The 22,054-nt window shown below is 43.7% G+C and overlaps 1 protein-coding gene across 1 annotated transcript; it reads left to right on the forward strand.

Moving 5' to 3' along the window:
* The first annotated feature begins 757 nt into the window (after positions 1–757).
* trpv4 (transient receptor potential cation channel, subfamily V, member 4) lies at positions 758–21,749 on the forward strand. Its single transcript, XM_064937776.1, has 16 exons — positions 758–841; positions 2,459–2,919; positions 4,904–5,088; positions 7,149–7,301; positions 8,574–8,714; positions 16,892–17,190; positions 17,381–17,560; positions 17,782–17,940; positions 18,114–18,206; positions 18,433–18,506; positions 18,970–19,135; positions 19,244–19,310; positions 19,418–19,728; positions 19,984–20,111; positions 20,211–20,341; positions 20,452–21,749. The coding sequence occupies exons 1-16, from the start codon at positions 833–835 to the stop codon at positions 20,568–20,570; spliced, it is 2,676 nt and encodes an 891-aa protein (XP_064793848.1). The 5' UTR covers positions 758–832; the 3' UTR covers positions 20,571–21,749.
* The last annotated feature ends 305 nt before the right edge of the window (positions 21,750–22,054 follow it).

Here is a 22,054-nt window from a genome sequence, read left to right on the forward strand (position 1 = left end):
ACCTGCCCGAATGCATAGTGCTAACTGTAAAGTTTGGTGGAGGAGGATTAATGGTCTGGAGATGTTTTTCATGGTTCGGGCTAGGACCATTGAAGGGAAATCTTAACGCTACAGCATACAATGGCATTCTAGGCGATTCTGTGCTTCCAACATTGTGACAACAGTTTAGGGAAGGCCCTTTCCTGTTTCAACCTCACAATGCCCTCGTGCACAAAGCGAGGTCCATACAGAAATGGTTTGTCGAGATCGGTGCGGAAGAACTTGACTGGCCTGCACAAAGCCCTGACCTCAACTCCATCGAACACCTTTGGGATGAATTGTAACACCGACTGCGAGCCAGGCCTAATCGCTCCAACATCAGTGCCCAACCTCACTAATGCTCTTGTGGCTGAATGGAAGCAGGTTCTCGCAGCATCACCAAATGGAAATCCTTCCCAGAATAATGGAAGCTGTAATACCAGCAAAGGGCAGACCAACTCCAAATTAATGTCCATGATTTTGGAATGAGATGTTCGACGAGCAGGTGTCCACATACCTTTGGTCATGTAGTGTATGTTTAGTAACCAGAAGATCAACCAGAACACACATTTTGCCCATAGTGACAAATGGAGCTTCCCATGGAGGGACTGTGGACTAACCTCTACTTACTCTGACACCCTTCTCTTTCATCAGTTTATCAAGCTCTCCTGCCAGTCGACCAGTCTGTATTAATGCTGTTAATAAATACCATTTATTTTGTGTTTTTGCTTAAACAGGACCCCCCCCCCCATGCTCCAGCGTCACTTCCAGCTTCCCCTGAAGAAGAACTCAGCACCTTAGCGTGACATAAGGGATGAATGAGGTACGGAGGGATTAAGCGACCATCTGAATAGAACCCAGGACCTCAGGAGAACACACGTGGGATTTGCCCTTTCCATTCGCAGGGGTCATAGGTCTTTACCAGCTTTCTGTCTCTGTCATCCCCGAGTAGAGAATGCACCATTTAGCAGTGTAGCCAATCAGATTTTGTCAGGTGGTGGTTTGCATGTTTCCCCACTTGAGAAGGCTTCTGGGCCGTGGCCATTAGATACATGTTTTGCAGCACATATTGGTTTTTTTTCTTACTTGAACCAGGTAGTTCCCTCTCTGTTTTAGTCAGGTTAGCATCGGCAAAAGAAAGGGAGACACATATTACATAGCGTTACTATAATGTAGTAATGGGTTACTTGTGTACAGTGACTTCAGGAAGTATTCACACCGCTTTACTTTTTCCAGATTTTGTTGTTTAACATCTTGTGTAGATCGGCAACGACCAACACTAATATATCTTGATTAGATAAGTATTCAACCCCCTGAAACAATACATGGTAGAATCACCTTTGGCAGCGATTACAGCTGGGAGTCTTTTTGGGTACGTTTCTTGAGATATTTGCACACCTGGATTATACAATATTTGCACATTATGCTTATTTCAATTCTTCAAGCTCTGTCAAGTTGGTTGTTGATCATTGCTAAAAAAACAAAAACATTTTCATGTCTTGCCATACATTTTCAAGATGATTTAAGTCAAAACTAGGCCACTCAGAAATATTGTGGTCTCGGTAAGCAAATCCAGTGTAGATTTGGCCTTTTAGGTTATTGTCCTGCTGAAAGGTGAATTCGTCTCCCAGTGTCTGTTGGAAAGAAGAGAAAATGCTTTGCAGAAAATACTCAGTCATGGGAAAAGTGTATTTGAAGTCATCCTCTGTGTTCTCCGTCTGGTCAGTAAACTGGTTGGAAATTCAGAGGCATCCCACTCTGTTCTCCGACCCCAAATGGAAAAATCTGGGCACCACTACCATGCACTGATCTTGGGCCAGTAATGGTCAGGCAATGCATTGCTCAATATTTACAGATGACGTTCCCAGGCTGCCAGCGGCTGCAAATGGCTGACTGGTGGACATTCTGTGCCATCAACGTGGCCCACAAGATGAGCAGGATGCCAGAGCTCTGCCCACACACATCTGGGTTGCAGTGCACTACATTTGACCAGGGCCCATAGGGTATTACCCCCGTAGTGCACTAGAAAGGAAATAGGGTACCATTTCAGCCCTGGCTACTTCAGGATCAAGGCTACATACAGGAGAATCACTTTTAGACATACATTTTCTGTTTCTTGAAATACACAGTTCAATCACCCAAAGGCTCATTCGATTCAAGTAACTGTTTGTTGTGCAATCAGTGATACTTGTTCAGGGTCCTGTTCATTAAGCACCAGATAGAAGAAGACAACAGGCTGAAACAGGAACCTTTTTATTCGTTTTCTGTGGCAAACATATTTTCTGCTTGTGTGCCCAAATGAACACGACCCAGGTCATTCACAGTTGAGTGAGACCAACTACAAGATTTATGATTGGACTGCTAAGTTTCTCTCCCGTGCCTTTGACCTATGACCCAGATGGAGTTATAACCTGTGTATTTTGCTATGGTGTTTTTTTAGGACCGCTCCCCTGCCACTCTACTGAGAAGGTGCCGCATCGCCATGACAGAGACGGACACGCCTCCCTCGGCTACGAACAAGGCTGCCCTGTCCTCGGGCTCAGGGGAGGGAAGAGGAAGTGGCGAGGGACAGCCTGATGCCGATGGTACCTGTCCTGATCTGTCGGCACTGGCCGACCTGTTTGAGAGTGAGGAGGGCTCCCAGTCACCTCAGGACCCGACTCCGGATGTCGACCGGCCAGGCCAGCTGCAGCCAGGGGACGGCCGACAAAACCTCCGCATGAAGTTCCACGGTGCCTTTAAGAAGGGCATCTCTAACCCCATGGACATGCTGGAGTCGACCATCTACGAGTCACCCGTGGCGCCCGGCCCCAAGAAAGCCCCCATGGACTCTCTCTTTGACTATGGTACCTACAGGCACACCAACAACAAGAAGCCACGCAGGAAGAAGCTCCCGCGAGGGTGAGGAGGGCCCACTGTTTTGAAGTAGAGACGTGACTCATTCTTTATGGTGGCTTTCAGGAGTCTAGGAGCAGATTGTTGAACAACGTGTGGAGTTAGAAGCAGCATAGTCGATCCCTTCTGGGGTGTAAATGTGACCGACTGGGTTCGAACTCGGTTTCTCCTGCATGCCACAAGACTGTGTTAACCCCCTGAGCTTAAAGTCTAGGCATCGGCTTGGAGAGGGAACGCAAGTCTTCTGGTGTCAGGCAAGGTTGTTTATCACACAATTGTGATTCACCTAACCATCTCTGTTACACAGACCACACCATAGGGTTTGTTCTTGGGACCGAAGGTTGTTCGACATGTTTAACACCTCACCATATAATATAAAGGACAAATTCCCGTAAGAGATGGTCTGGTTTATAGAAACACAAAAACTGCCTCTATGATTGTGGCTATATATTTCTACCATATAAGAGATTTCCCCTAAAAATGTTGATCAAATTGGCTTGGTTTCTGAGCTGAGAGTTGTATTAATATTCTATTTTTACAATACATTGCAGTTTTCATTATTAATCAAAGGCTTGGCTTGGAAAAAATGGCTCATTGCAAAAATATAGAAACTCCTTCAGCTGCCACTGTTTAGTCACAGAGGTGTGTCCCTCTCATGTGGAACTTCGTAAACAGAAGGGCTAGTCAGAGGGACATTCAGTCATCTAACAGAGAGTGTGTTGTTGTTTCTCTCCTCGCAGCCGTTGAGGTAATATTTAGGCTGGAGCTTGTTCCTGGCTACCTGTTTCACAGTGAGGTCTATTTAGTGAGTAGTTCAGTAGTAGAATTTGGACAGCGGTTCACTTTATATGGTTTAACGGTCAACTTTTTTTCTAGGCTACAACCACTGGTAACACTTTATATAGTCCACAGGTATGATGAATTGTGATGGAGTTATAATGCATTGTTTGACTTGTCATAAGCATGTATGACCCCCATATAATATACTTTTATCATCGCATTATGATCCCGACTAAATACCTGCCATTTTGAGTGTATTGAACATTTGCTAGAGAGACAAAGCATATAAGCCTCATAATAAGATATTTTAAAGGCTCATATATGCTTATAACAAGTGATAAAGCATTATTTTACTGTTGGCTTTAAATAAAGTGGTGGCCCAACTGCCATTCTTGACCCCCACTGTTTAGTCCCACCACCTGTAGGCCTATAGACGCCAGAGATCACCATTTAAAAAAAATTGTCCAGTAAACAGCCGCCATCTTTCATTTTGGATCAGTAATGTAACACTGAGGGATTTCTGTGTCCCTACCAATGATGTCTATAAACACTTAGAGTATGTGTTATACACTGAGTGTACAAAACATTAGGAACACCTTCCTAATACTGAGGCGCACCTCCTTTTGCCCTCAGAACAGCCTCAATTCGTCAGGGCATGGACTCTATCAAGGATAGTCCACCGCCCAAAGGACGTCCAGCCAACTTGACACAACTGTCAACGTGGGCTAACATCCATGTGGAACTCTTTCAACACCTTGTACTGTAGTGTCCATGTCCATGAATTGAGGCTATTCTGAGGGCAAAAGGCAGAGCAAATCAATATTAGGAAGATGTGCCTACTGTTTTGTACACTCAGTGAAACTGTTGAGCGTGAAAAACCCAGTTGCAGTTCTTGACACACTCAAACCGGTGCGCCTGGCACGGCACCTACTACCATACTCCGTTCAAAGGCACTTAAATATTTTCGCTAGCCTATTCACCTTCTGAATGGCACACATACACAATCCACATCTCAATTATCTCAAGGCTTAAAAATCCTTCTTTCACCTGTCTCCTCCCCTTTATCTATACGGATTGAAGTGGATTTAACAAGTGACATCATAGCTTTCACCTGTATTCACCTGGTTAGTCTATGTCATGGAAAGACAGAGGTGTTCCTAATGTACACTCAGTGTATGTGAGTATATGTATGTCAATGGTCCCTACATAGTAAAACTGAGACGTCCTGCAATGAAAGTCTGGACCCTCCGGGCTTGGACCCGCCCAAGGTGTTGAAGGTGTTTAACCGCGTGCTGCTCTTCGATGGCGTGTCACGGGCCGACCCAGAGGCCCTCTCCGGCCTGCTGGAGTACCTACAGGGTCACGAAAAGAGGCTCACCGACGAGGAGTTCAAAGGTGAGACGACCCCATTGGTGGTGTGGTGGGTGGAGCCCTGTGGTGCCAAATATCTCTTGTCTCAGCTTTCACAGCCAAACGCAGAAAGGTCGGAGGAAAAGAGAGAAAGTGTGTGTCTGTTGAATTAGATTTGATTTAACAAGGATATTCAGTTAAGAACAAACTTTTATTTACAATGACGGCCTAGGAACAGTGGGTTAACTGCCTTGTTCAGGGGCAGAACAACAGATTTTTACCTTGTCAGCTCGGGGATTCGATTTAGCAACCTTTCGGTTACTGGCCCAACACTCTAACCACTAGGCTACCTGCCGCCCCAAGGGGTGGGGCTTAAGGGGTACGACTAAGATAGCATCAGAACTTTATCTCAAACATGCCACATCTGGCCTCCCGAGTGGCACAGAGGTCAAAGGCACTGCATCGCAGTGCTAGAGGCGTCACTACAGACTCGGGTTCCATCCCAGGCTGTGTCGCAGCCAGCCGCGACTGGGAGACCTATGAAGTGGCCCACAATTGGCCCAGCGTTGTTAGGGGAGGGTTTGGCCGGCCGGAATGTCCTTGTTCCATCGCGCTCTAGCGAGTCCTTGTGGTGGGTTGGGTTCATGCACGCTGACTTCGGTTGCCAGTTGTACAGTGTTTCCTCCAACACATTGGTGCGGCTGGCTTCGGGGTTAAGCGAGCACTGTGTCAAGAAGCAGTGCGGCTTGGCAGGGTTGTGTTTTTCGGAGGACGCATGGCTCTCGACCTTCGCCACCTCCCGAGTCCGTACGGAAGTTGCAGCGATGGGACAAGACTGTAACTACCAATTGGGTGTCATGAAACAACAAAACATCTCACATCTGTTACAGTTGCCTTACTAAAGGAGAAGCCTTACTTTTTAGTCCACTTAGCCCTGTTACTAACACCTTCATCCTGGAGTTTTGTCATGACTTTATGTATTGATAATAGGTATCGATGTCTAAACAGACCTTTTTGTCCTTTTTGTCCTGTGACTTCCCCGTTGTTCTTGGCTCCATAGAGCACTCATTCCACTTAGTGGCGAGTGTCTGGGTTTTCACTCCTTTCTTGTACTTGATTGATGAATTAAGGTCACTAATTAGTAAAGAACTCCTCTTAACTGGTTGTCTAGGCCTTAATTGAAAACCACAAAACCTGCAAACACTAGGCCCTCCATTGAATGACTGACACCCCTGCCATAGAGTAATGAGAAGGAAGCTACTGTGATGTCAGAGATTTTGTCCTGTCAAAGGTGGGTCCAAGGACAGCATCCTGTTGCCAGTGTGTGTGTGTGTTTGTGTGTGTATGTGTGTGTGCTTTATAACAGAGAGCAGAGAGAAATCACAGCAAACTGTCTCCTTCTGGGAAGAAAATGACTCAAGTGGCTTGACAGACTACATGAAAAACTCAGACTAAAAGTAAACAATAGAAGCAGACAACTTACTTGACCACCACATTTAGTTTGGCTGTTGTTTCTCCTGGTTTTGAGACATTTTCCTGTTTAGTGAAATGTCTTGCTTGCTTCCCTTTCCTTTCTTATTTTATCACTAACGATTTATCACCAGTTTTTACTTTTTCAACCAACATAAAAATGTTTTCTGTGTCCCTAACCTCTTTCTCTTCTTTCAACTGGCAACTGTGTTTCCGGTGATTTGTTGGAAGTTCCTCTCTATGATACACAGAACTGTGCTTAAAGTTCACCTGTACTGCAGCACAGTGAAAAAGCATTTGCTTCAAATTGGAGGGTCCTGCTCCATCTGGGGAAAGGGGATACCTAGTCAGTTGTACAACTGAAATGTGTCTTCCGCATTTAACCCCACCCTTCTGAATCAGAGAGGTGCAGGGTATATTTCAGAAATGCATTTCATTACATCGTTTATTAGGTGATTGCTTATGAACTTGGCACTTGGTGTCGCCGTGGCTGCAAGACCGTTTGTCACATGAACAATGTACCTTGCTCCCTAAAGGATATTTTAAAAGTCATTTTTTTTATGTCCAGAACTATACATGTACATGTCGTTTCTGAGTACCCCTCCCCTCATCAATTTGGTTTTATTTTCTCCCAGAACCTTCTACAGGCAAGACATGCCTGCCCAAAGCCCTTCTGAACCTGTACAGTGGTCAGAATGACACCATTCCTATGCTGATGGACATCGCAGAGCAGACAGTCAACCTCCATGAGTTCATCAACACGCCCTTCAGAGACGTCTACTACAGAGGTAAACTCTCTTCACATTTTAGCCTCTAAAAACACCAGGGTCCTGTTCAATAGGTACCTCATTGACTGAAATGCTCACTTTTGGGTTCTGTTGTGAACCTTTACAATTATTAATTGCGTGCCCTAATGAACACGACCCTGTATTAACCAGTCATTTGACTAGGATTGAAGTAGATTATTTCAAACTTGGACTGTGTCAATAATTTGATATTATCACAGATAAAAGTACCTACCTGAAATGTAGTGCCAACTATGCACACGTAGCCCAGTAGTACTTCCACGAAGGCAGGCTTAATAGAGACGCACTTACCTACAACGAGTCTTCCACTGCCCCTTCTGCACAAAGAGACCACACATCCTAGTCTCCGGGCCAACACAGGGCTGCTCTATGGGGCTTCTATTTCCAGAGGAAGGCTGGATGATGTGGCTGTTACACCTACAAGATGTGCCTTTACAGCTTGTAAACCGCAGTTCAGCACACCTATTTCTTCCATCCACTGTCTTAGGTCTAAGCACAATAAACTCCTTGTCTAAAAAACACTTCATTCATCACACACTATGTCAGCCACTTCAAGATTTGCTGTTAGAATGGGATTTCACACTTTTGCCAGGATATCTCACATTCCGTGTGTCTGAAATGTCTCCCTATGTAGTGCACTTTTTTTCCATAGGGCTCTGGTCAAAGGTAGTGCACTATATAGGGAATAGGATGCCATTTCAGACACAACCATAGTCCACCTCCACACAGTAATGAAGTAGTAGACAGATGGTGATTGCTGAGGAGCCCATGGCAGCCATATGGTCTACTTACTGTTGGTACAGGTCCCCTTTAATGAACATACAAGCCAGAAGGAATGTGTTTATGTCTGTATGCCTGTGTGCCATGACTGTTCACAGATTTGACACTGCAGCAGAACCAAGCCACCTTTGTTGAGCATTAAAAAAACACATTTATTGATGAGATGCAAGGACTTATTGAATGTGGTATCGCCTTAGTTTCAACAATACCATTGTTGAAATGCAGATAGGAGAGGAAAGAGGTTGACCTTCGACCCAGTCATTTTTGCGTCTTTGTCCGAGACCTCTAGTCAATGCACCTTTCCGCACTGCTGAAGGTGGCAGTGAGACTCCAAACAATGTAATACATTGACTGTAGACTTCAGTCCCTCTCAGGCAAGGCTGGAATAGAGAATATATGACTGATTTAAGAATCCCAATTTAACCACTTGTCCCTTTACCCAATGTGTTGACTGACTGTTGTGTGGTTTGACAGGCCAGACGGCGCTCCACATCGCCATTGAGAGGCGCTGTAAGCAGTACGTGGAGCTGCTGGTGGAGAAAGGGGCAGATGTTCACGCCCAGGCCCGCGGACGCTTCTTCCAACCCAGGGATGAGGGGGGCTACTTCTACTTTGGTAAGACACCATAACGTTAGGATCAGATCTGATCCATTCTTCTGTCAACAGAAACCACAAGATTCAGATTTGAGATTCAATATTTTCAATATTGTTAAGTCTTCAGTCAGCAGGGGCTTAAAGTGGCAGTACATTAAGTGTAGGAGTATAGTTTAAAACTTCTTAGATTTAAAGTCCCCTGTTTAGGGTCCCCTGTACCTTTTTGATTTTGGATCCCGCGACGCGGTTGGCGTCAGTTGCTGGGACCTCTGCTATCTGTCCAGGGATCCTGACGACCAAGGGTCTGATGATGAGCTGCTTGGCGTAGCAGGTAACCTAGCTGCCACTGTTAGCTGCCTATCAAGCTAGAGGGGTTTTCTTGAGAACTTGAACACAGCCCACAATGTGGTTTTCCCTTGTGGCTGGGACCGCAGATTATCCTGGTCTTGTGGTTGTCTAGATACGTATTTTGTTGCTGTTTCTATCTTCTCTGTGACCTGCCCTGCCTGGAATTTCAGGGAGTAACAGCATAGCCTACGTTGCTACCATGACAAAGACCAAATCTGGTGGGAGTACCGTTGAGGACAGTGGTGTATCTCGATCACAAGGATCTTTTAAACAAACAAAAAGAGTTCTACAAGCAGTTGTTACAACACCAAGAAAATAGCTTCAAGTATTGTGTTCAAATACTGGTGCAGTCAACTAATAGAATAATGGAGCAGAGAAGTCCAGGACCTGAAGAACAGTTTGCAGTTCTCACAGGGTCAGCTAGATGAGTTTAAACAGGAAAACGGCAAGATGGCAAAAATCTATAAATCATTGAGAGAGGACATCCGTTCTATATGTGAATCCATGATAACAATGCCAGAGAAATCAGATTATCTCGAGGGACAATCAAAATGGAACAACATTGTTGTAGATGGAATTGCAGAATCTCCACATGAGATCTGGACGGAGTTTGAGGACATAGTGAGGAAAATGATCTCTGAGAAACTGAAGACGGACCACATGAAGATTGAGTTAGAATGCGCCCACAGGACTGGAGAACCCAACACCGACCCAGGTAACAGGCCCAGGCTGATAGTTGTCAAGGTGGATAGTACAAGTCTCAGAGTTTATTATAGTACAAAGGGCAGGCAAAAGGTAAGTCAAGGCAGGCAAAGGGTCGTAGTCCAAATCCGAGTCCGGCAGGTACAGGATGGCAGGCAATCGGTAGGTCAAGGATGGTGTCATGACTTTTCACTCTTGGGTGAGGATCAAATAGAGCGGTTTAATGACTTTACGACCAGTCGTAAATGGTTTCTAACTCTCTGCCTCTCAGTATCCACGAATGGAATGTCTGAGTGGTATAAAGAGATTCTTGCCCAAAGAACTTCAACATCCAAAAGGGGATAATGAAACAATATTCCTAACATAAAGAATGTGGGAAATGGTCGGTGGGGATGAAAAACAATGATGATGTCGTATCATTTGTGATTTTGTGGTATCATTAAATATGTTGTAACAGAAACATTGTAACTTTAAGAGCTTTGTTTTTGTAGTCTAAATGTTGTAAAACTCATATGATTAAATATGAAACTATTTGTGAGAAGATTAAATGTGATTTTATCCTTCTAAATTAGATAATTGTTTTTCATGTAAAGTTTTACCCAGTTAGTAACCACGCCCACGTGAGCACAGACATTATGCCAAAAGGGTGGAACGTCCCTTATTCCAGAGTGCTTATAAAACGACTCCTAACGAAATTTACATTAGACCAGAAAACGTGGAGTGGTGGCTACACATGGAAATGGTTGCAATTTAAATACAGACTAGGGGCGGCAGGTAGCCTAGTGGTTAGAGCATAGGGCCAGTAACCGAAAGGTTGCTGGAACAAATCCCCGAGCTGACAAGGTAATGATCTGTCGAACTGCCTGAGCAAGGCACTGTTCCCTGGGCAATGAAGACATGGATGTCGATTATGGCAGCCCGCCACACCTCCCTGATTCAGAGGGGTTGGGTTAAATGCAGAAGACACATTTCAGTTGTACAACTGTACAGACGGTAAGCCAGACATCACAAATGGTTTAAAACTACTAGACCAGAAAATGTAGAGCTATGGTTCGATGGTAAAATGGTTAGACTCTATCAGACCAGAAAAGGGTAACTCAACGAAGACGAAGACAAGACATGCAGCTCTGCATGTAATGTAGTCTAGGAAACTCAACCAAAGATGAGAAAAGAACATTTCCTTATCAGAACGTGTTGTATCCAGTCTAACGAACACTTCCAGCAAAGAAAGCTACTACTAAGGGCATGGTGACCTCTGGTGGACAACCAGAGACTTTCTTTCAAACTATTCGTCACATACTGATTGGGTGATTTCAACAGAGAGAGACGACAAAGACATACAAGCATAAATATGTACATTGCGTTTCTAAATCCGAATGAGCGGTTGTTTAGGTGCTAAATATCCATATTTATGATGAGCGTATTATTCAACTGTATGTACGATAGTTGAATTCCTTTGTCTCTCCTTCTCCCGCTATTTCCAAGCCGTTAAATAGGTTTAGTCTACCAGGGACCTTTCATTGCATTGTTAGTAATCAACGTATAATCGAACCTGTGTGTGTGTTTATGTAATTCTGTGTGATTATTTAGTTAGTAAGTAAATAATTAGGCCAATTTGTGTATCGCTGAGTCATCATTTAGACTAGGGTTTGTGCAGATTTAACGGATTATGCGACGTTCAGAATTATACTGATATGAGTTAATAATAATGAATGGATGGCTAAGATGATAACGATATACTCTGATATTCTTGAGTTACTTCTGGAAAATGTAAACTTTTTCCGTGGTGCCTCAAGATTGCGTGTGAGTTAGTTGTTACAAGATGAATGTAATCATCGTAATAATTAAACACAGTTCATTAATTTGATAAAATAATCGTCATCGCATTAATGGTACCAACATCACGACACAGGCAAAGAGTCATAATCCAAATCAGAGTCAAGACGGTACAGGACGGCAGGCAGGATCAGGGTCAGGACAGGCAGAAAGGTCAGGAGAAGAGTAGGAAAAATAAAAACTAGAGCACAAGAAACACGGCAACATGCTGGTGGGACATGACGGGACAAGACGAACTGGCAACAGACAATCAGAAACGCAGGTATAAAACCACAGGGGATAATGGGGAAAATGGGAGACACCTGGAGAGGGGTGGAGACCAGCACAAGACAGGTGAAACAGATCAGGGTGTGACATCCTGAGGTTCAAGGACAAGGTAGTGGTTCTGGAAAAAGCCAAGAACTTGAGGGGAACGTATATCTATTTTACAGTCATCAAAACCTATTATTTTGGGGTGTTGCTATTGGCCAACAAGTGCTAACAGTCAGTATCTAAATAATATGTATGAAATTCTAGATAGGGTTTATGATGTTAACAGAGATGTCTACTTTCTTGTGGACCTGAATATTGACTGGTTTTCATCAAGCTCTCCGCTCGGAAGTTTCTCACTGTAACAATGCCTGTAATCTGGTTCCGGTTATTAATCAACCTACCAGTGTGTTTACTAACACTACAGGAACAAGATCATTCAGGTTTTGATCACATTTTTACTAATACTGTACAACTCTGAACTAAAGCTGTATCCGTACACATTGGATGCAGTGATAACAATATAGTGGCTATATCTAGGAGAACCAAGGTTCCAAAAGAAGGGCCAAGAATAGTGTATAAGAGATCTTGCAATTTCTTTTGCTGTGACTAATGTGGATGATGTAAAAAATATTTGTTGGTCTGATTTGATTAACAAGGAGCATCCAGACGCTGCAATTGAGGAATTTATGAAATGTATTTTTCTAATTGATGATAAACATGTACCTGCTGACTGGCAGCTTCATTAAATAGTACCCGCAAAACACCAGTCTCAATATCAACAGTGAAGAGGCGACTACGGGATGCTGGCCTTCTATCCAGTGTCTGTGTTCTCTTGCCCGTCTTAATCTTTTCTTTTTTGGCCAGTCTGAGATATGCCTTTTTCTTTGCGACTGCCTCGAAGGCCAGCATCCCGGAGTCGGCTCTTCACTGTTGGCGTTGAGACTGGTGTTTTGCGGGTATTATTTAATGAAGCTGCCAGTTGAGGACTTGTGAGTCATCTGTTTCTCAAACTAGACACTAATGTACTTGTCCTCTTGCTTAGTTGTGCACCGGGGCCTCCTACTCCCATTTCTGTTCTGGTTAGGGCCAGTTTGCGCTGTTCTGTGAAGGGAGTAGTACACAGCTTTGTATGAGATCTTCAGTTTCTTGGCAATTTCTCGCCTGGAATAGCCTTCATTACTCAGAACAAGAATAGCCTGACAAGTTTCAGAAGAAAGGTCTTTGTTTCTGGCCATTTTGAGCATGTAATTGAACCCACAAATGCTGATGCTCAGATACTCAACTAGTCTAAAGAAGGCCAGTTTTTTTATTGCTTCTTTAATCAGTACAACAGTTTTCAGCTGTGCTGACATAATCGCAAAAGGGTTTTCTAATGATCAATTAGCCTTTTAAAATGCTAAACTTGGATTAGCTAACACAACGTGCCATTGGAACACAGGAGTGATGGTTGCTGATAATGGGTACACCTAGATATTCCCTAAAGAATCTGCTGTTTCCAGCTACAGTAGTCATTTACAACATTAACAATGTCTACACTGTCTACACTCTGATCAATTTCATGATATTTTAATGGACAAAATGTGCTTTTCTTTCAAAAACAAGGACATTTATAAATGACCCCAACCTTTTGAACGGTAGTGAATATTTCATTGCTTATCAACCTCTGCCATATCGTGGATTCAGACCAATCTGTCTAAGATAACTCAGAGGGTTTCTTTAATGGGAGCTTGTCTAATGTCAAACATGTAGGGTGTGGTGCACCACCGGGAAGCTCTCTAGGCCCTCTACTTTTTTCTATTTTTTACCAATGACATGCCACTGGCATTAAACAATCCAGTGTGTCCATGTATGCTGATGATTCAACCACATACGTGTTAGCAACCACAGCTAATGAAGTCACTGAAACCCTTAACAATGAGTTGTCGTCAGTTTTGGAATGGATGGCTTGTAATAAACTGCTCCTGAACATCTCTAAAACTAAGAGCATTGTATTTGTTACAAATAATTCCCTAAGCTCTAGACCTGAATCCTGTAATGATTGGTGTGGCTGTGGAACAAGTTGAGGAGACTATATTACTTGCTGTTACCATCGATTTTAAACTGTCATTGTCAAAACATATAGATTCAATGGTTGTAAAGGGTGGCTATTTGCAGAATCTCATATATAAAATACATTTAGATTTGTTTAACACTTTTTTGGTTACTACATGATTCGATATATGTTATTTCATAGTTTTTAACATTCTACAATTTAGAAAATAGTAAAAATGAAGAAAACCCTTGAATGAGTAGGTGTTCTAAAACTTTTGACCGGTAGTGTATTTTACAGTTATAAGGGGAAATCTTATAGTTAGTGATTTTATAATTTGATGATACTATATTTAGAAAGCATAAAATAATTTCAAGCCTTATTCAAACAGTTTTGTTGAATAGGAAATACGTCATATGAAATATTTCATGTTTTCATATTTGTATCATATTTGCACTGTTTACTTGAGCTTGTGTCCTCAAAAGTGACTACACCTCAGCAATTTCTAACTGTTTTTTACCAGAAAGGTGAGATTTTAGCCTTTCTTGGAGTATGCAGCATTGCTAGTTATTGTTTATGGTCCTCTCATGATAAATAATTACTTTCGGGGATCACGTAGTTTACATTTTAGATTACATGTAGTTACATTTAAGAGTTAAGCACATGAGACTTGATACATGTTCGATTGATGGTAACATTCATGCCCTAGCATTGTATTATTGAACTTTGTCAGTATTTTGATACTGTTAAAGTCATATTCTATTCCTCTTGGTTTTTTAATGACACGTCTGTAGTTTTCCATGACAGGCGCCTGGGTTCCCGACACTGTGAGGTCATGTCAGTGTGTCTAAAAGCAGTGCACTTGAAAAGTGGTTTTCTAGCTACCTCAGTGTGCCTTTTATTTGACATGCCCAGAGGTTTGGGCTACAGAGACTGCATCGCTGCGCAGTTGGATAACTTGGGAGTAATATTACACTACTAAGGTAGTGTTAAGCAGTTTTTGGAAAATGCTCTCAGTTGCCATGGTAAGCAGCGGTGGAAAAATGACCCAATTGTGATACTTGAATAAAAGTATAGATACCTTTTAATTGAAAGTTACTCAAGTAAAAGTTAGTCATCCATTAAAATACTACTTGAGTAAAAGTCTAACAGTATTTGGTTCTAAATATACTTAAGTATCAAAAGTAAATGTAATTGCTAAAATATACTTAAGTATCAAAAGTAAAAGTACATTCAAATGTATAAAAAAAAAGTAAAGTACAGATACCCCCAAAAATGACAAGTAATACTTTATAGTATTTTTACTTAAGTACCTAAGTGACATTAGAGCCCACCCTTCCCTTTTTACATGGCAGGTTTGGGCTGGGAAAACACAGTCAGAACAGTTCCCCAGGCTAATGATAAACTCATATAACCACCCAAAACTAGTCTGAAGTCACATCATCAGAAATGTCATTATTAGTAGTAGGCTTCTCCAAAAAAGAAAAGAAAACAATGATGTCACAAGTTCAACAAGTATTTCCAAACAGTTTAATGAAAGGTGTCTGTATCTTGCTACAGAAAAAAAAACATACATACTTCCCTTCAAATGGGCGGGCTGCCTCTGTTTTGCTGACCTCACCGAGGTTGCTGGTCCATTGACAGAGAGCCTCCAAATAAAACCTGCCACTCCATATTGCCCTCTGCTAATTGGAGAGTATCCCTGCAACTCTCATCCCTGAACCCAACATCCCACTACAGGTGTAGGATCTTAATTGATCACCCTGTTGCAGGAGAACTTTCCTGCGACGCAGGAAATGTAAAACTTGTAGTATATTTGAGGTTTAAAAATGTCCACTTTGAAATTTCAGACTTGATTTTCCCTTTACAAAAAATGTATCAACTCGTACAAAAATTGCCATTAATTCTAATCCACATAACAATTCACATTTCCTGTTGTTGCAGGATTATTTTCCTGTTGTAGCAAACTGGCACAAATGAAGATCCTCCGGAGTAGAGCAGCCTACATCCCATTCACCTCAACAGCCCTTCCAGCCTCAAGTTCAACAAACTAATACCCTTTTCACACTTTCCTGTTGACCCGAACTAGACTGTGCTGACTGATATTTCATTTTGACATAGTCTTTTCTGGCACTGTGTTTGCAACTATGGTGAATGCTTTACCAGGCCAGTGCAGAAACCCACAACTCTGCTCAGGAATGTGAAAGGGATATAAAGGAGATGCATGCAAAAGACACGAGATTTGAGTAGGCAATTATTTCCCCCGAGAAACTCACTACTGCAATTGTTATTGTATTAATGCGTTACGTTCCATCACACGAGGGATTATATCCAGTGGCACTAAGTGCGACTATCATTCCCAAATCATTCCAAACTCCTGGCGTGTCTGTGGCACAGTGCAAGTCATTCACTATGGAGCTTTGCGCGAAGGGAACCGGGAAACCTGGCAGAGAGGCGACGGCTAATGTGATTTAGCGCTTACTCCAACACTCCGCAAGCACCCGTGCAAATCCATGAAGAAGAGCATTTCCCATGCGAGGTGACAGGGTAATCTGTTACCCGTGGCAACGGCTCGTTTTCAGTAGCTGCTTTTGGCACACTGGTTTCAATGCACGGGCCCCTCCCTCAGACAAGTAGTACTAATTGTGCCCTTTTCGTTGCAAGGTTTCTAAATCCAATTTTTGATCCACTTATAGGTAGGCTTAGCCTGATGACTCACAGTAAATTCTTCCGCCAGCTCTGTTGTTCGCTACATATTTTTGTCTGCCACGTCCATAGGCCCGGTGTAGTGTTTGGCCTGAGTAAGGAGTCTGGGTAGCCAGGCAAAGAGCCTGCAAAGACATGTTGAAAGTGGTTTGCTGTTCCATATGAATTTACATCACTTCCCAGAGTGGAAAGAGACTGCCTGAATGCCAGTTGGGCAGGGTTTGCACTTTTGGGTCTTTTTATATTGCTTCCGTTGTAAAAAAAGGGGATCCCCTTGATTGATGTGCTTGTTGCTGTGTGTATCTGACTGTATCTCTTTGGCCAGGCGAGCTGCCTCTGTCGCTGGCGGCGTGCACCAACCAGCCGAACATGGTGCACTACTTGACCGAGAACGCCCATAAGAAGGCTGACCTTCGACGGCAGGACTCGCGCGGCAACACAGTGCTACACGGCCTGGTGCACATCGCCGACAACACCCGGGACAACACCCGTTTCCTCACCAAGATGTACGACCTGCTGCTGACCAAGTGTGCCAAACTCTACCCAGAATGCAGCCTGGAGGACATTCTCAACAACGACGGCATGTCACCCCTTATGATGGCAGCAAAGCTGGGAAAAATTGGGGTGAGAACGAACTCGTATGTCACGTGTATGAGGAATCATACTCTTAAACGGGTTAGTTTGTATAACCCACGGAAATGCTACCGTGTGGTGCCTTGTTGGATTCTGTATCCTATTATTGACAGAAGATACAATCGCATGCATTGTAAAACGGACACTAAAGGTCAGCTTTTGTTGTTATTATTTCTCCCAGGTTTTCCAGCACATCATTCGCAGGGAGATCAAGGACGAGGAAGCGCGTCACCTCTCGCGGAAGTTCAAGGACTGGGCGTACGGCCCCGTGTACTCCTCCCTGTACGACCTCTCCTCGCTGGACACCTGTGGAGAGGAGGTGTCCGTGCTGGAGATCCTGGTCTACAACAGCCGCATCGAGGTGCGTGAAAGCCTGCTTCGATAAAGCCTTGACTGTAAAGCTCTGGGAGCGAACGCAAGTCTACAGAGGCCAAGTGTGGATTTTTGCCTTTTTGTCTGTAATAGATTTGTTTACCTGAGATAAAGGGAGAGCCAGCATGGTAGGAAAGATGGAGTATGATTTCTCTTTCACACCATACGCTCTTCCTATCATTATTGTGAGTTTTCCTGCACTTTCCGTAGAATCGCCATGAGATGCTGGCTGTGGAGCCCATCAACGAGCTGCTGAGGGCCAAGTGGCAGAAGTTTGCTGCCGTCACCTTTTACATCAGCGTTGTCTCCTACCTGGTGACCATGATCATCTTCACCCTGGTGGCCTACTACCGCCCATCCCAGGGAACGGTACGTACATGACCAACAACTCAAATACAAATGCAACAAATATATGCACTTATTCAATGTCGGTTTGGATGAAAGTGTTTGCCAAGGGGCATTATTATTATTATTATGTGTATTGTGCAAACAGTATGGGTGCCATGATCAGCATAGCTTTAACTCTGTTTGTCCCTGCCCAGCCTCCGTACCCTTACACCACCTCCACAGACTATTTGCGTCTGGGAGGGGAGGTTATCACCTTGGGCTCCGGAATCTTCTTCTTTCTCACCAACGTAAGTCTGCAGCCTGCAGCCACTACACCTTCTCTCCGGTTGAACCATCCAATCAGAGTTACAGCTTTGAATGTTGACTCTACAACTAACAACTTGTTTTTGAAGAGGCCTCAAGATGTGTACACAAACACACACTTTCACTATAAGAGATCTTCGACCTCCCCTGTAAATTGATCTCTCTCTCTCTCTCTCTCTAAATCTCTCTCTCCCTGTCCCCTCTTTGTAGATTAAGGACCTCTTCCTGAAGAAATGCCCCGGGGTGAACTCCCTATTTGTCGACGGCTCCTTTCAACTGCTCTAGTAAGACTCCAGCTCCCCCTCCTTAACCTTCAGCTCCTTTGTAAACACCCTCTGACTTGTACCCGAAGGCTAATTTATCATCCTCTCTTAATTGAGTCTTCGGTTTAATTCCACATTAAAGCCCCCCCCCCCCTTTTCCTGGCACGTTTTCCAGTTGACATCTTCTTTAATTAAACTCACCATCCCAACAAAGAGCGGAGGATGTTGAGCACCGCTCCGAAGGGTGTTTTGTTTGCATCATTAGTGCTGCATCCTGCGAGAGCCAACGTGGTGTCCGTTAAATCCCAAATGGCATTCCTGTGTACTGGGAATGTTCTCTGTGTCTAACAAGTAGGAAAGGATAAGGATTATTGCCGTTTCCTGGAATCTGAACACAAGGGCCATTAGGGTACACTGTTGCCAAACATTTTGAATCGGAAAATGAAAACGGGTTTCTTACTGGACAAGTCTCCTGTATCTCTAGCTTCATCTACTCTTTGCTGGTGATAGTGACTGCGGCCCTCTACCTGTCGGGTATCGAGGCCTATGTGTCTGTGATGGTGTTTGCGCTGGTCCTGGGCTGGATGAACACTTTATACTTCACTAGAGGCCTGAAGCTCACCGGCACCTACAGCATCATGATACAGAAGGTATCGGCTCCTTCGCTCTCTCATCCATCACATTGAATTTGAAATCCAAATGGACTAATTGGACACTAGACACCTGATCACAATTTGTCCTTCTTCCTTGGCTCTCAGATTCTCTTCAAAGACCTGTTCCGGTTTCTGCTGGTCTACGTGCTCTTCATGATTGGATACTCGTCAGGTACAGTGTCCCCTACTGCACACTTCTTCTCAGCAGTCTGTCGGCCAGTTGAAACAGAGGAGAAAGCTACCTTATCATCTCCTCCTGTTTCCCATGTCACCCCCCAGCTCTGGTGTCCCTCCTGGCGGTGTGCCCCGGGCCTGACGAGGTGTGTCCGGAGGAAGGCGGCTGCCCCACCTACCCCCAGTGCCGGGACACGGACACCTTCAGCAACTTTCTGCTCGACCTGTTCAAGCTGACCATCGGAATGGGTGATCTGGACATGGTCAGCAGCGCCCAGTACCCAGCTGTCTTCCTCATCCTGCTGGTCACCTACATCATCCTCACCTTCGTGCTGCTGCTCAACATGTTGATCGCTCTGATGGGAGAAACAGTGAGCCAGGTGTCCAAGGAGAGCAAGAAGATCTGGAAGCTGCAGGTGAGTGAGGAGAACAGCTGATGGACAGCTAGGTTCCCTATGCAGTAAAGACTACTCATTAAAGCACAACGCAGCGAATGTCACGGAAAACAAAAATAAACATTTATTATTTTTATTACGTTTAGTACCTAATAAATATGACCCTGGGAACCCCTGGTGATGGCCTTATGCAAGTGCATCCTCTAGTTCACGGTCACATTAGTATGGTATGAAAAACATTACTGCATGTTGGTTGACGTTATGCTTCAACAACAGTGGGCTACGACAATCCTGGACATCGAGCGCTCCTTCCCTGTGTGTCTGCGGAAGTCCTTCCGGTCCGGGGAGATGGTGACAGTGGGGAAGAACTGGGACGGTACCCCTGACCGTCGCTGGTGCTTCAGGTACACATGCTAATTTCACTGAACTCTCACCCCTCTCTGCGTCAGAGAAACGTGTCTGATTGGTAAGTCAAAGGCAAACATCTTCTGTGGTCATTTCAGGGTGGACGAGGTCAACTGGTGCCACTGGAATCAGAACCTGGCCATAATCAACGAAGACCCGGGCAAGAACATAACAGAGACCCAGCAATGCCCTGGTACAGTGCATCAAACCGTCCGTGGCCTGAGGAGAGGTGAGACTATTTGACTGCGTTCTCTAAACAAAATGTGCAAATACACCGCGTATAAGGGCAAGCCAAATCACATCAGCCAACATTTGACTTTCTTTCCCCAACCCATGTAGATCGCTGGTCCACGGTGGTGCCACGGGTTGTGGAGCAGAATAAAGGGCCACGACCACGAGACCTAGTACTGGAGATGGAGCCACTGACCCCCAGACACAGACCCTGTGCAGAGGGCTAGAGCCCAGCTCTGGGGGCCTCCAGGAGCCCAGGTCCTTTAAAACACCCTGCAGATCGCAGGTACTCAGACTGACAAAGAAGAGTTGGGCCACAAAGTTTGCCACTTTGCACAAAACTCTGTCGGCATGAGATTAGAACCAAAGATCTGTATAAAGAATTATCAGACAAAATAAAGGATTTAGAAAATATAGGAATGTAGTGTTTGGTCAAAGGAAACCATCCATTTGTTTATCAAATGCTTTTTTATTCAACTAGTTGTGAATGGTGGTCATACCTCCTGATTCTAAGTATCCTCTACCTTGGTGGTTTTAACCCGGGAGGAAGGACCCTCGGGAAGCTGTTACCTGACAGAATGCCCCGGCTTCAACTTTCAACATATCCAAATGTGTCAATCAAGAGTCGATCATAGATGAGACGTATGTCGATGTGATCTATTGGGAGACTGCTGATGAGCGCATATTGTACCTCCTGTATTTAGGAAAACTTGCTCAGGGAGTTCAAGAAGGCCAAAATATTTATTATATTCTTACGCGTATCCTTGTTGTTTTTAGCATCTGGAAAAAGAACTGAGAGGAACTGATTAAAGTTCAAACAAACCATTTTGGGATGGGATGTTCAAGCACAATATGTACTGTATGTATGTAGCTAGGTACTAAATGACAAAAAACTAAAGCTAGCTTTATATGGCCCACCGTTTTTCATTTCCATCAGTTTAGTCCTGTTGATAGTCCGACGCACAGGGTCCTAATTTTATTATTCATGCTTGGATAGGATTGCTTTGATCATAACAAACAAACACTGAATTGATTTGTTGAGAGGAAGATATATTCCCCATAACAGTATTTATGTGGATTTTTTAAGCTTTGGGTGTTATACCAACATGACAATAGGCCTTCAATTAAAATTGAAACATTTGCTACTGATCCAACCAGAGAATGGTTTTGAAGATGTAAGCTGTTTTTCCATCATGTTTTGTTGAGGCCTTTTGATTCATAATGGACATTAGCTTCCTATGTGTTTCAATTTTTAACATTTTTATTTGATACAATTCCTAATAAATTTTGCGACAACGTTAACTCCTGGTCTTTTTGCCTTTTCTGGGAAAAAAATCACATTATATACTATTATATTGTATAGGCTACAGCAGGGATCATCAAATAGATTCAGCTGCGGGATGATGATTTTATTGAGCGGGTGGCCGGAACATAATTACAAATCATTTGTAGACTACCCAAACAGATATATTATTTGACTAAAATAATCATTTCAAGCCTTGCTTACATTTGTATAAGATCTATTGTCCGTGGGAATACTTAGGAACAGTTTTCCAAAATTAAAATCACTTGAAGCTGATTTCCTGGTGTTTTTACAGTCTTTTATGTCCAACAATAAAAAATAAAATGCAAATCTTTACAAAATGTAACCAATTTAGCCTGTGGGGCCGCAAATTGGTGAACTCTGGGCTACAGCAGGGTTGCCTAGTGG

This window comes from Oncorhynchus masou, chromosome 25, assembly GCF_036934945.1.
Source record: "Oncorhynchus masou masou isolate Uvic2021 chromosome 25, UVic_Omas_1.1, whole genome shotgun sequence".
In the NCBI taxonomy this organism is placed as follows: Eukaryota; Metazoa; Chordata; class Actinopteri; order Salmoniformes; family Salmonidae; genus Oncorhynchus; species Oncorhynchus masou.

Bases quoted from the DNA above. Each gene is read 5' to 3' on its own strand.
- trpv4 (XM_064937776.1), top strand. The intron at 7,302-8,573 runs GTAAACTCTCTT...GTGGTTTGACAG, and splicing joins CAGAGACGTCTACTACAGAG to GCCAGACGGCGCTCCACATC. The intron at 18,507-18,969 runs GTAAGACTCCAG...CTGTATCTCTAG, and splicing joins GGCTCCTTTCAACTGCTCTA to CTTCATCTACTCTTTGCTGG.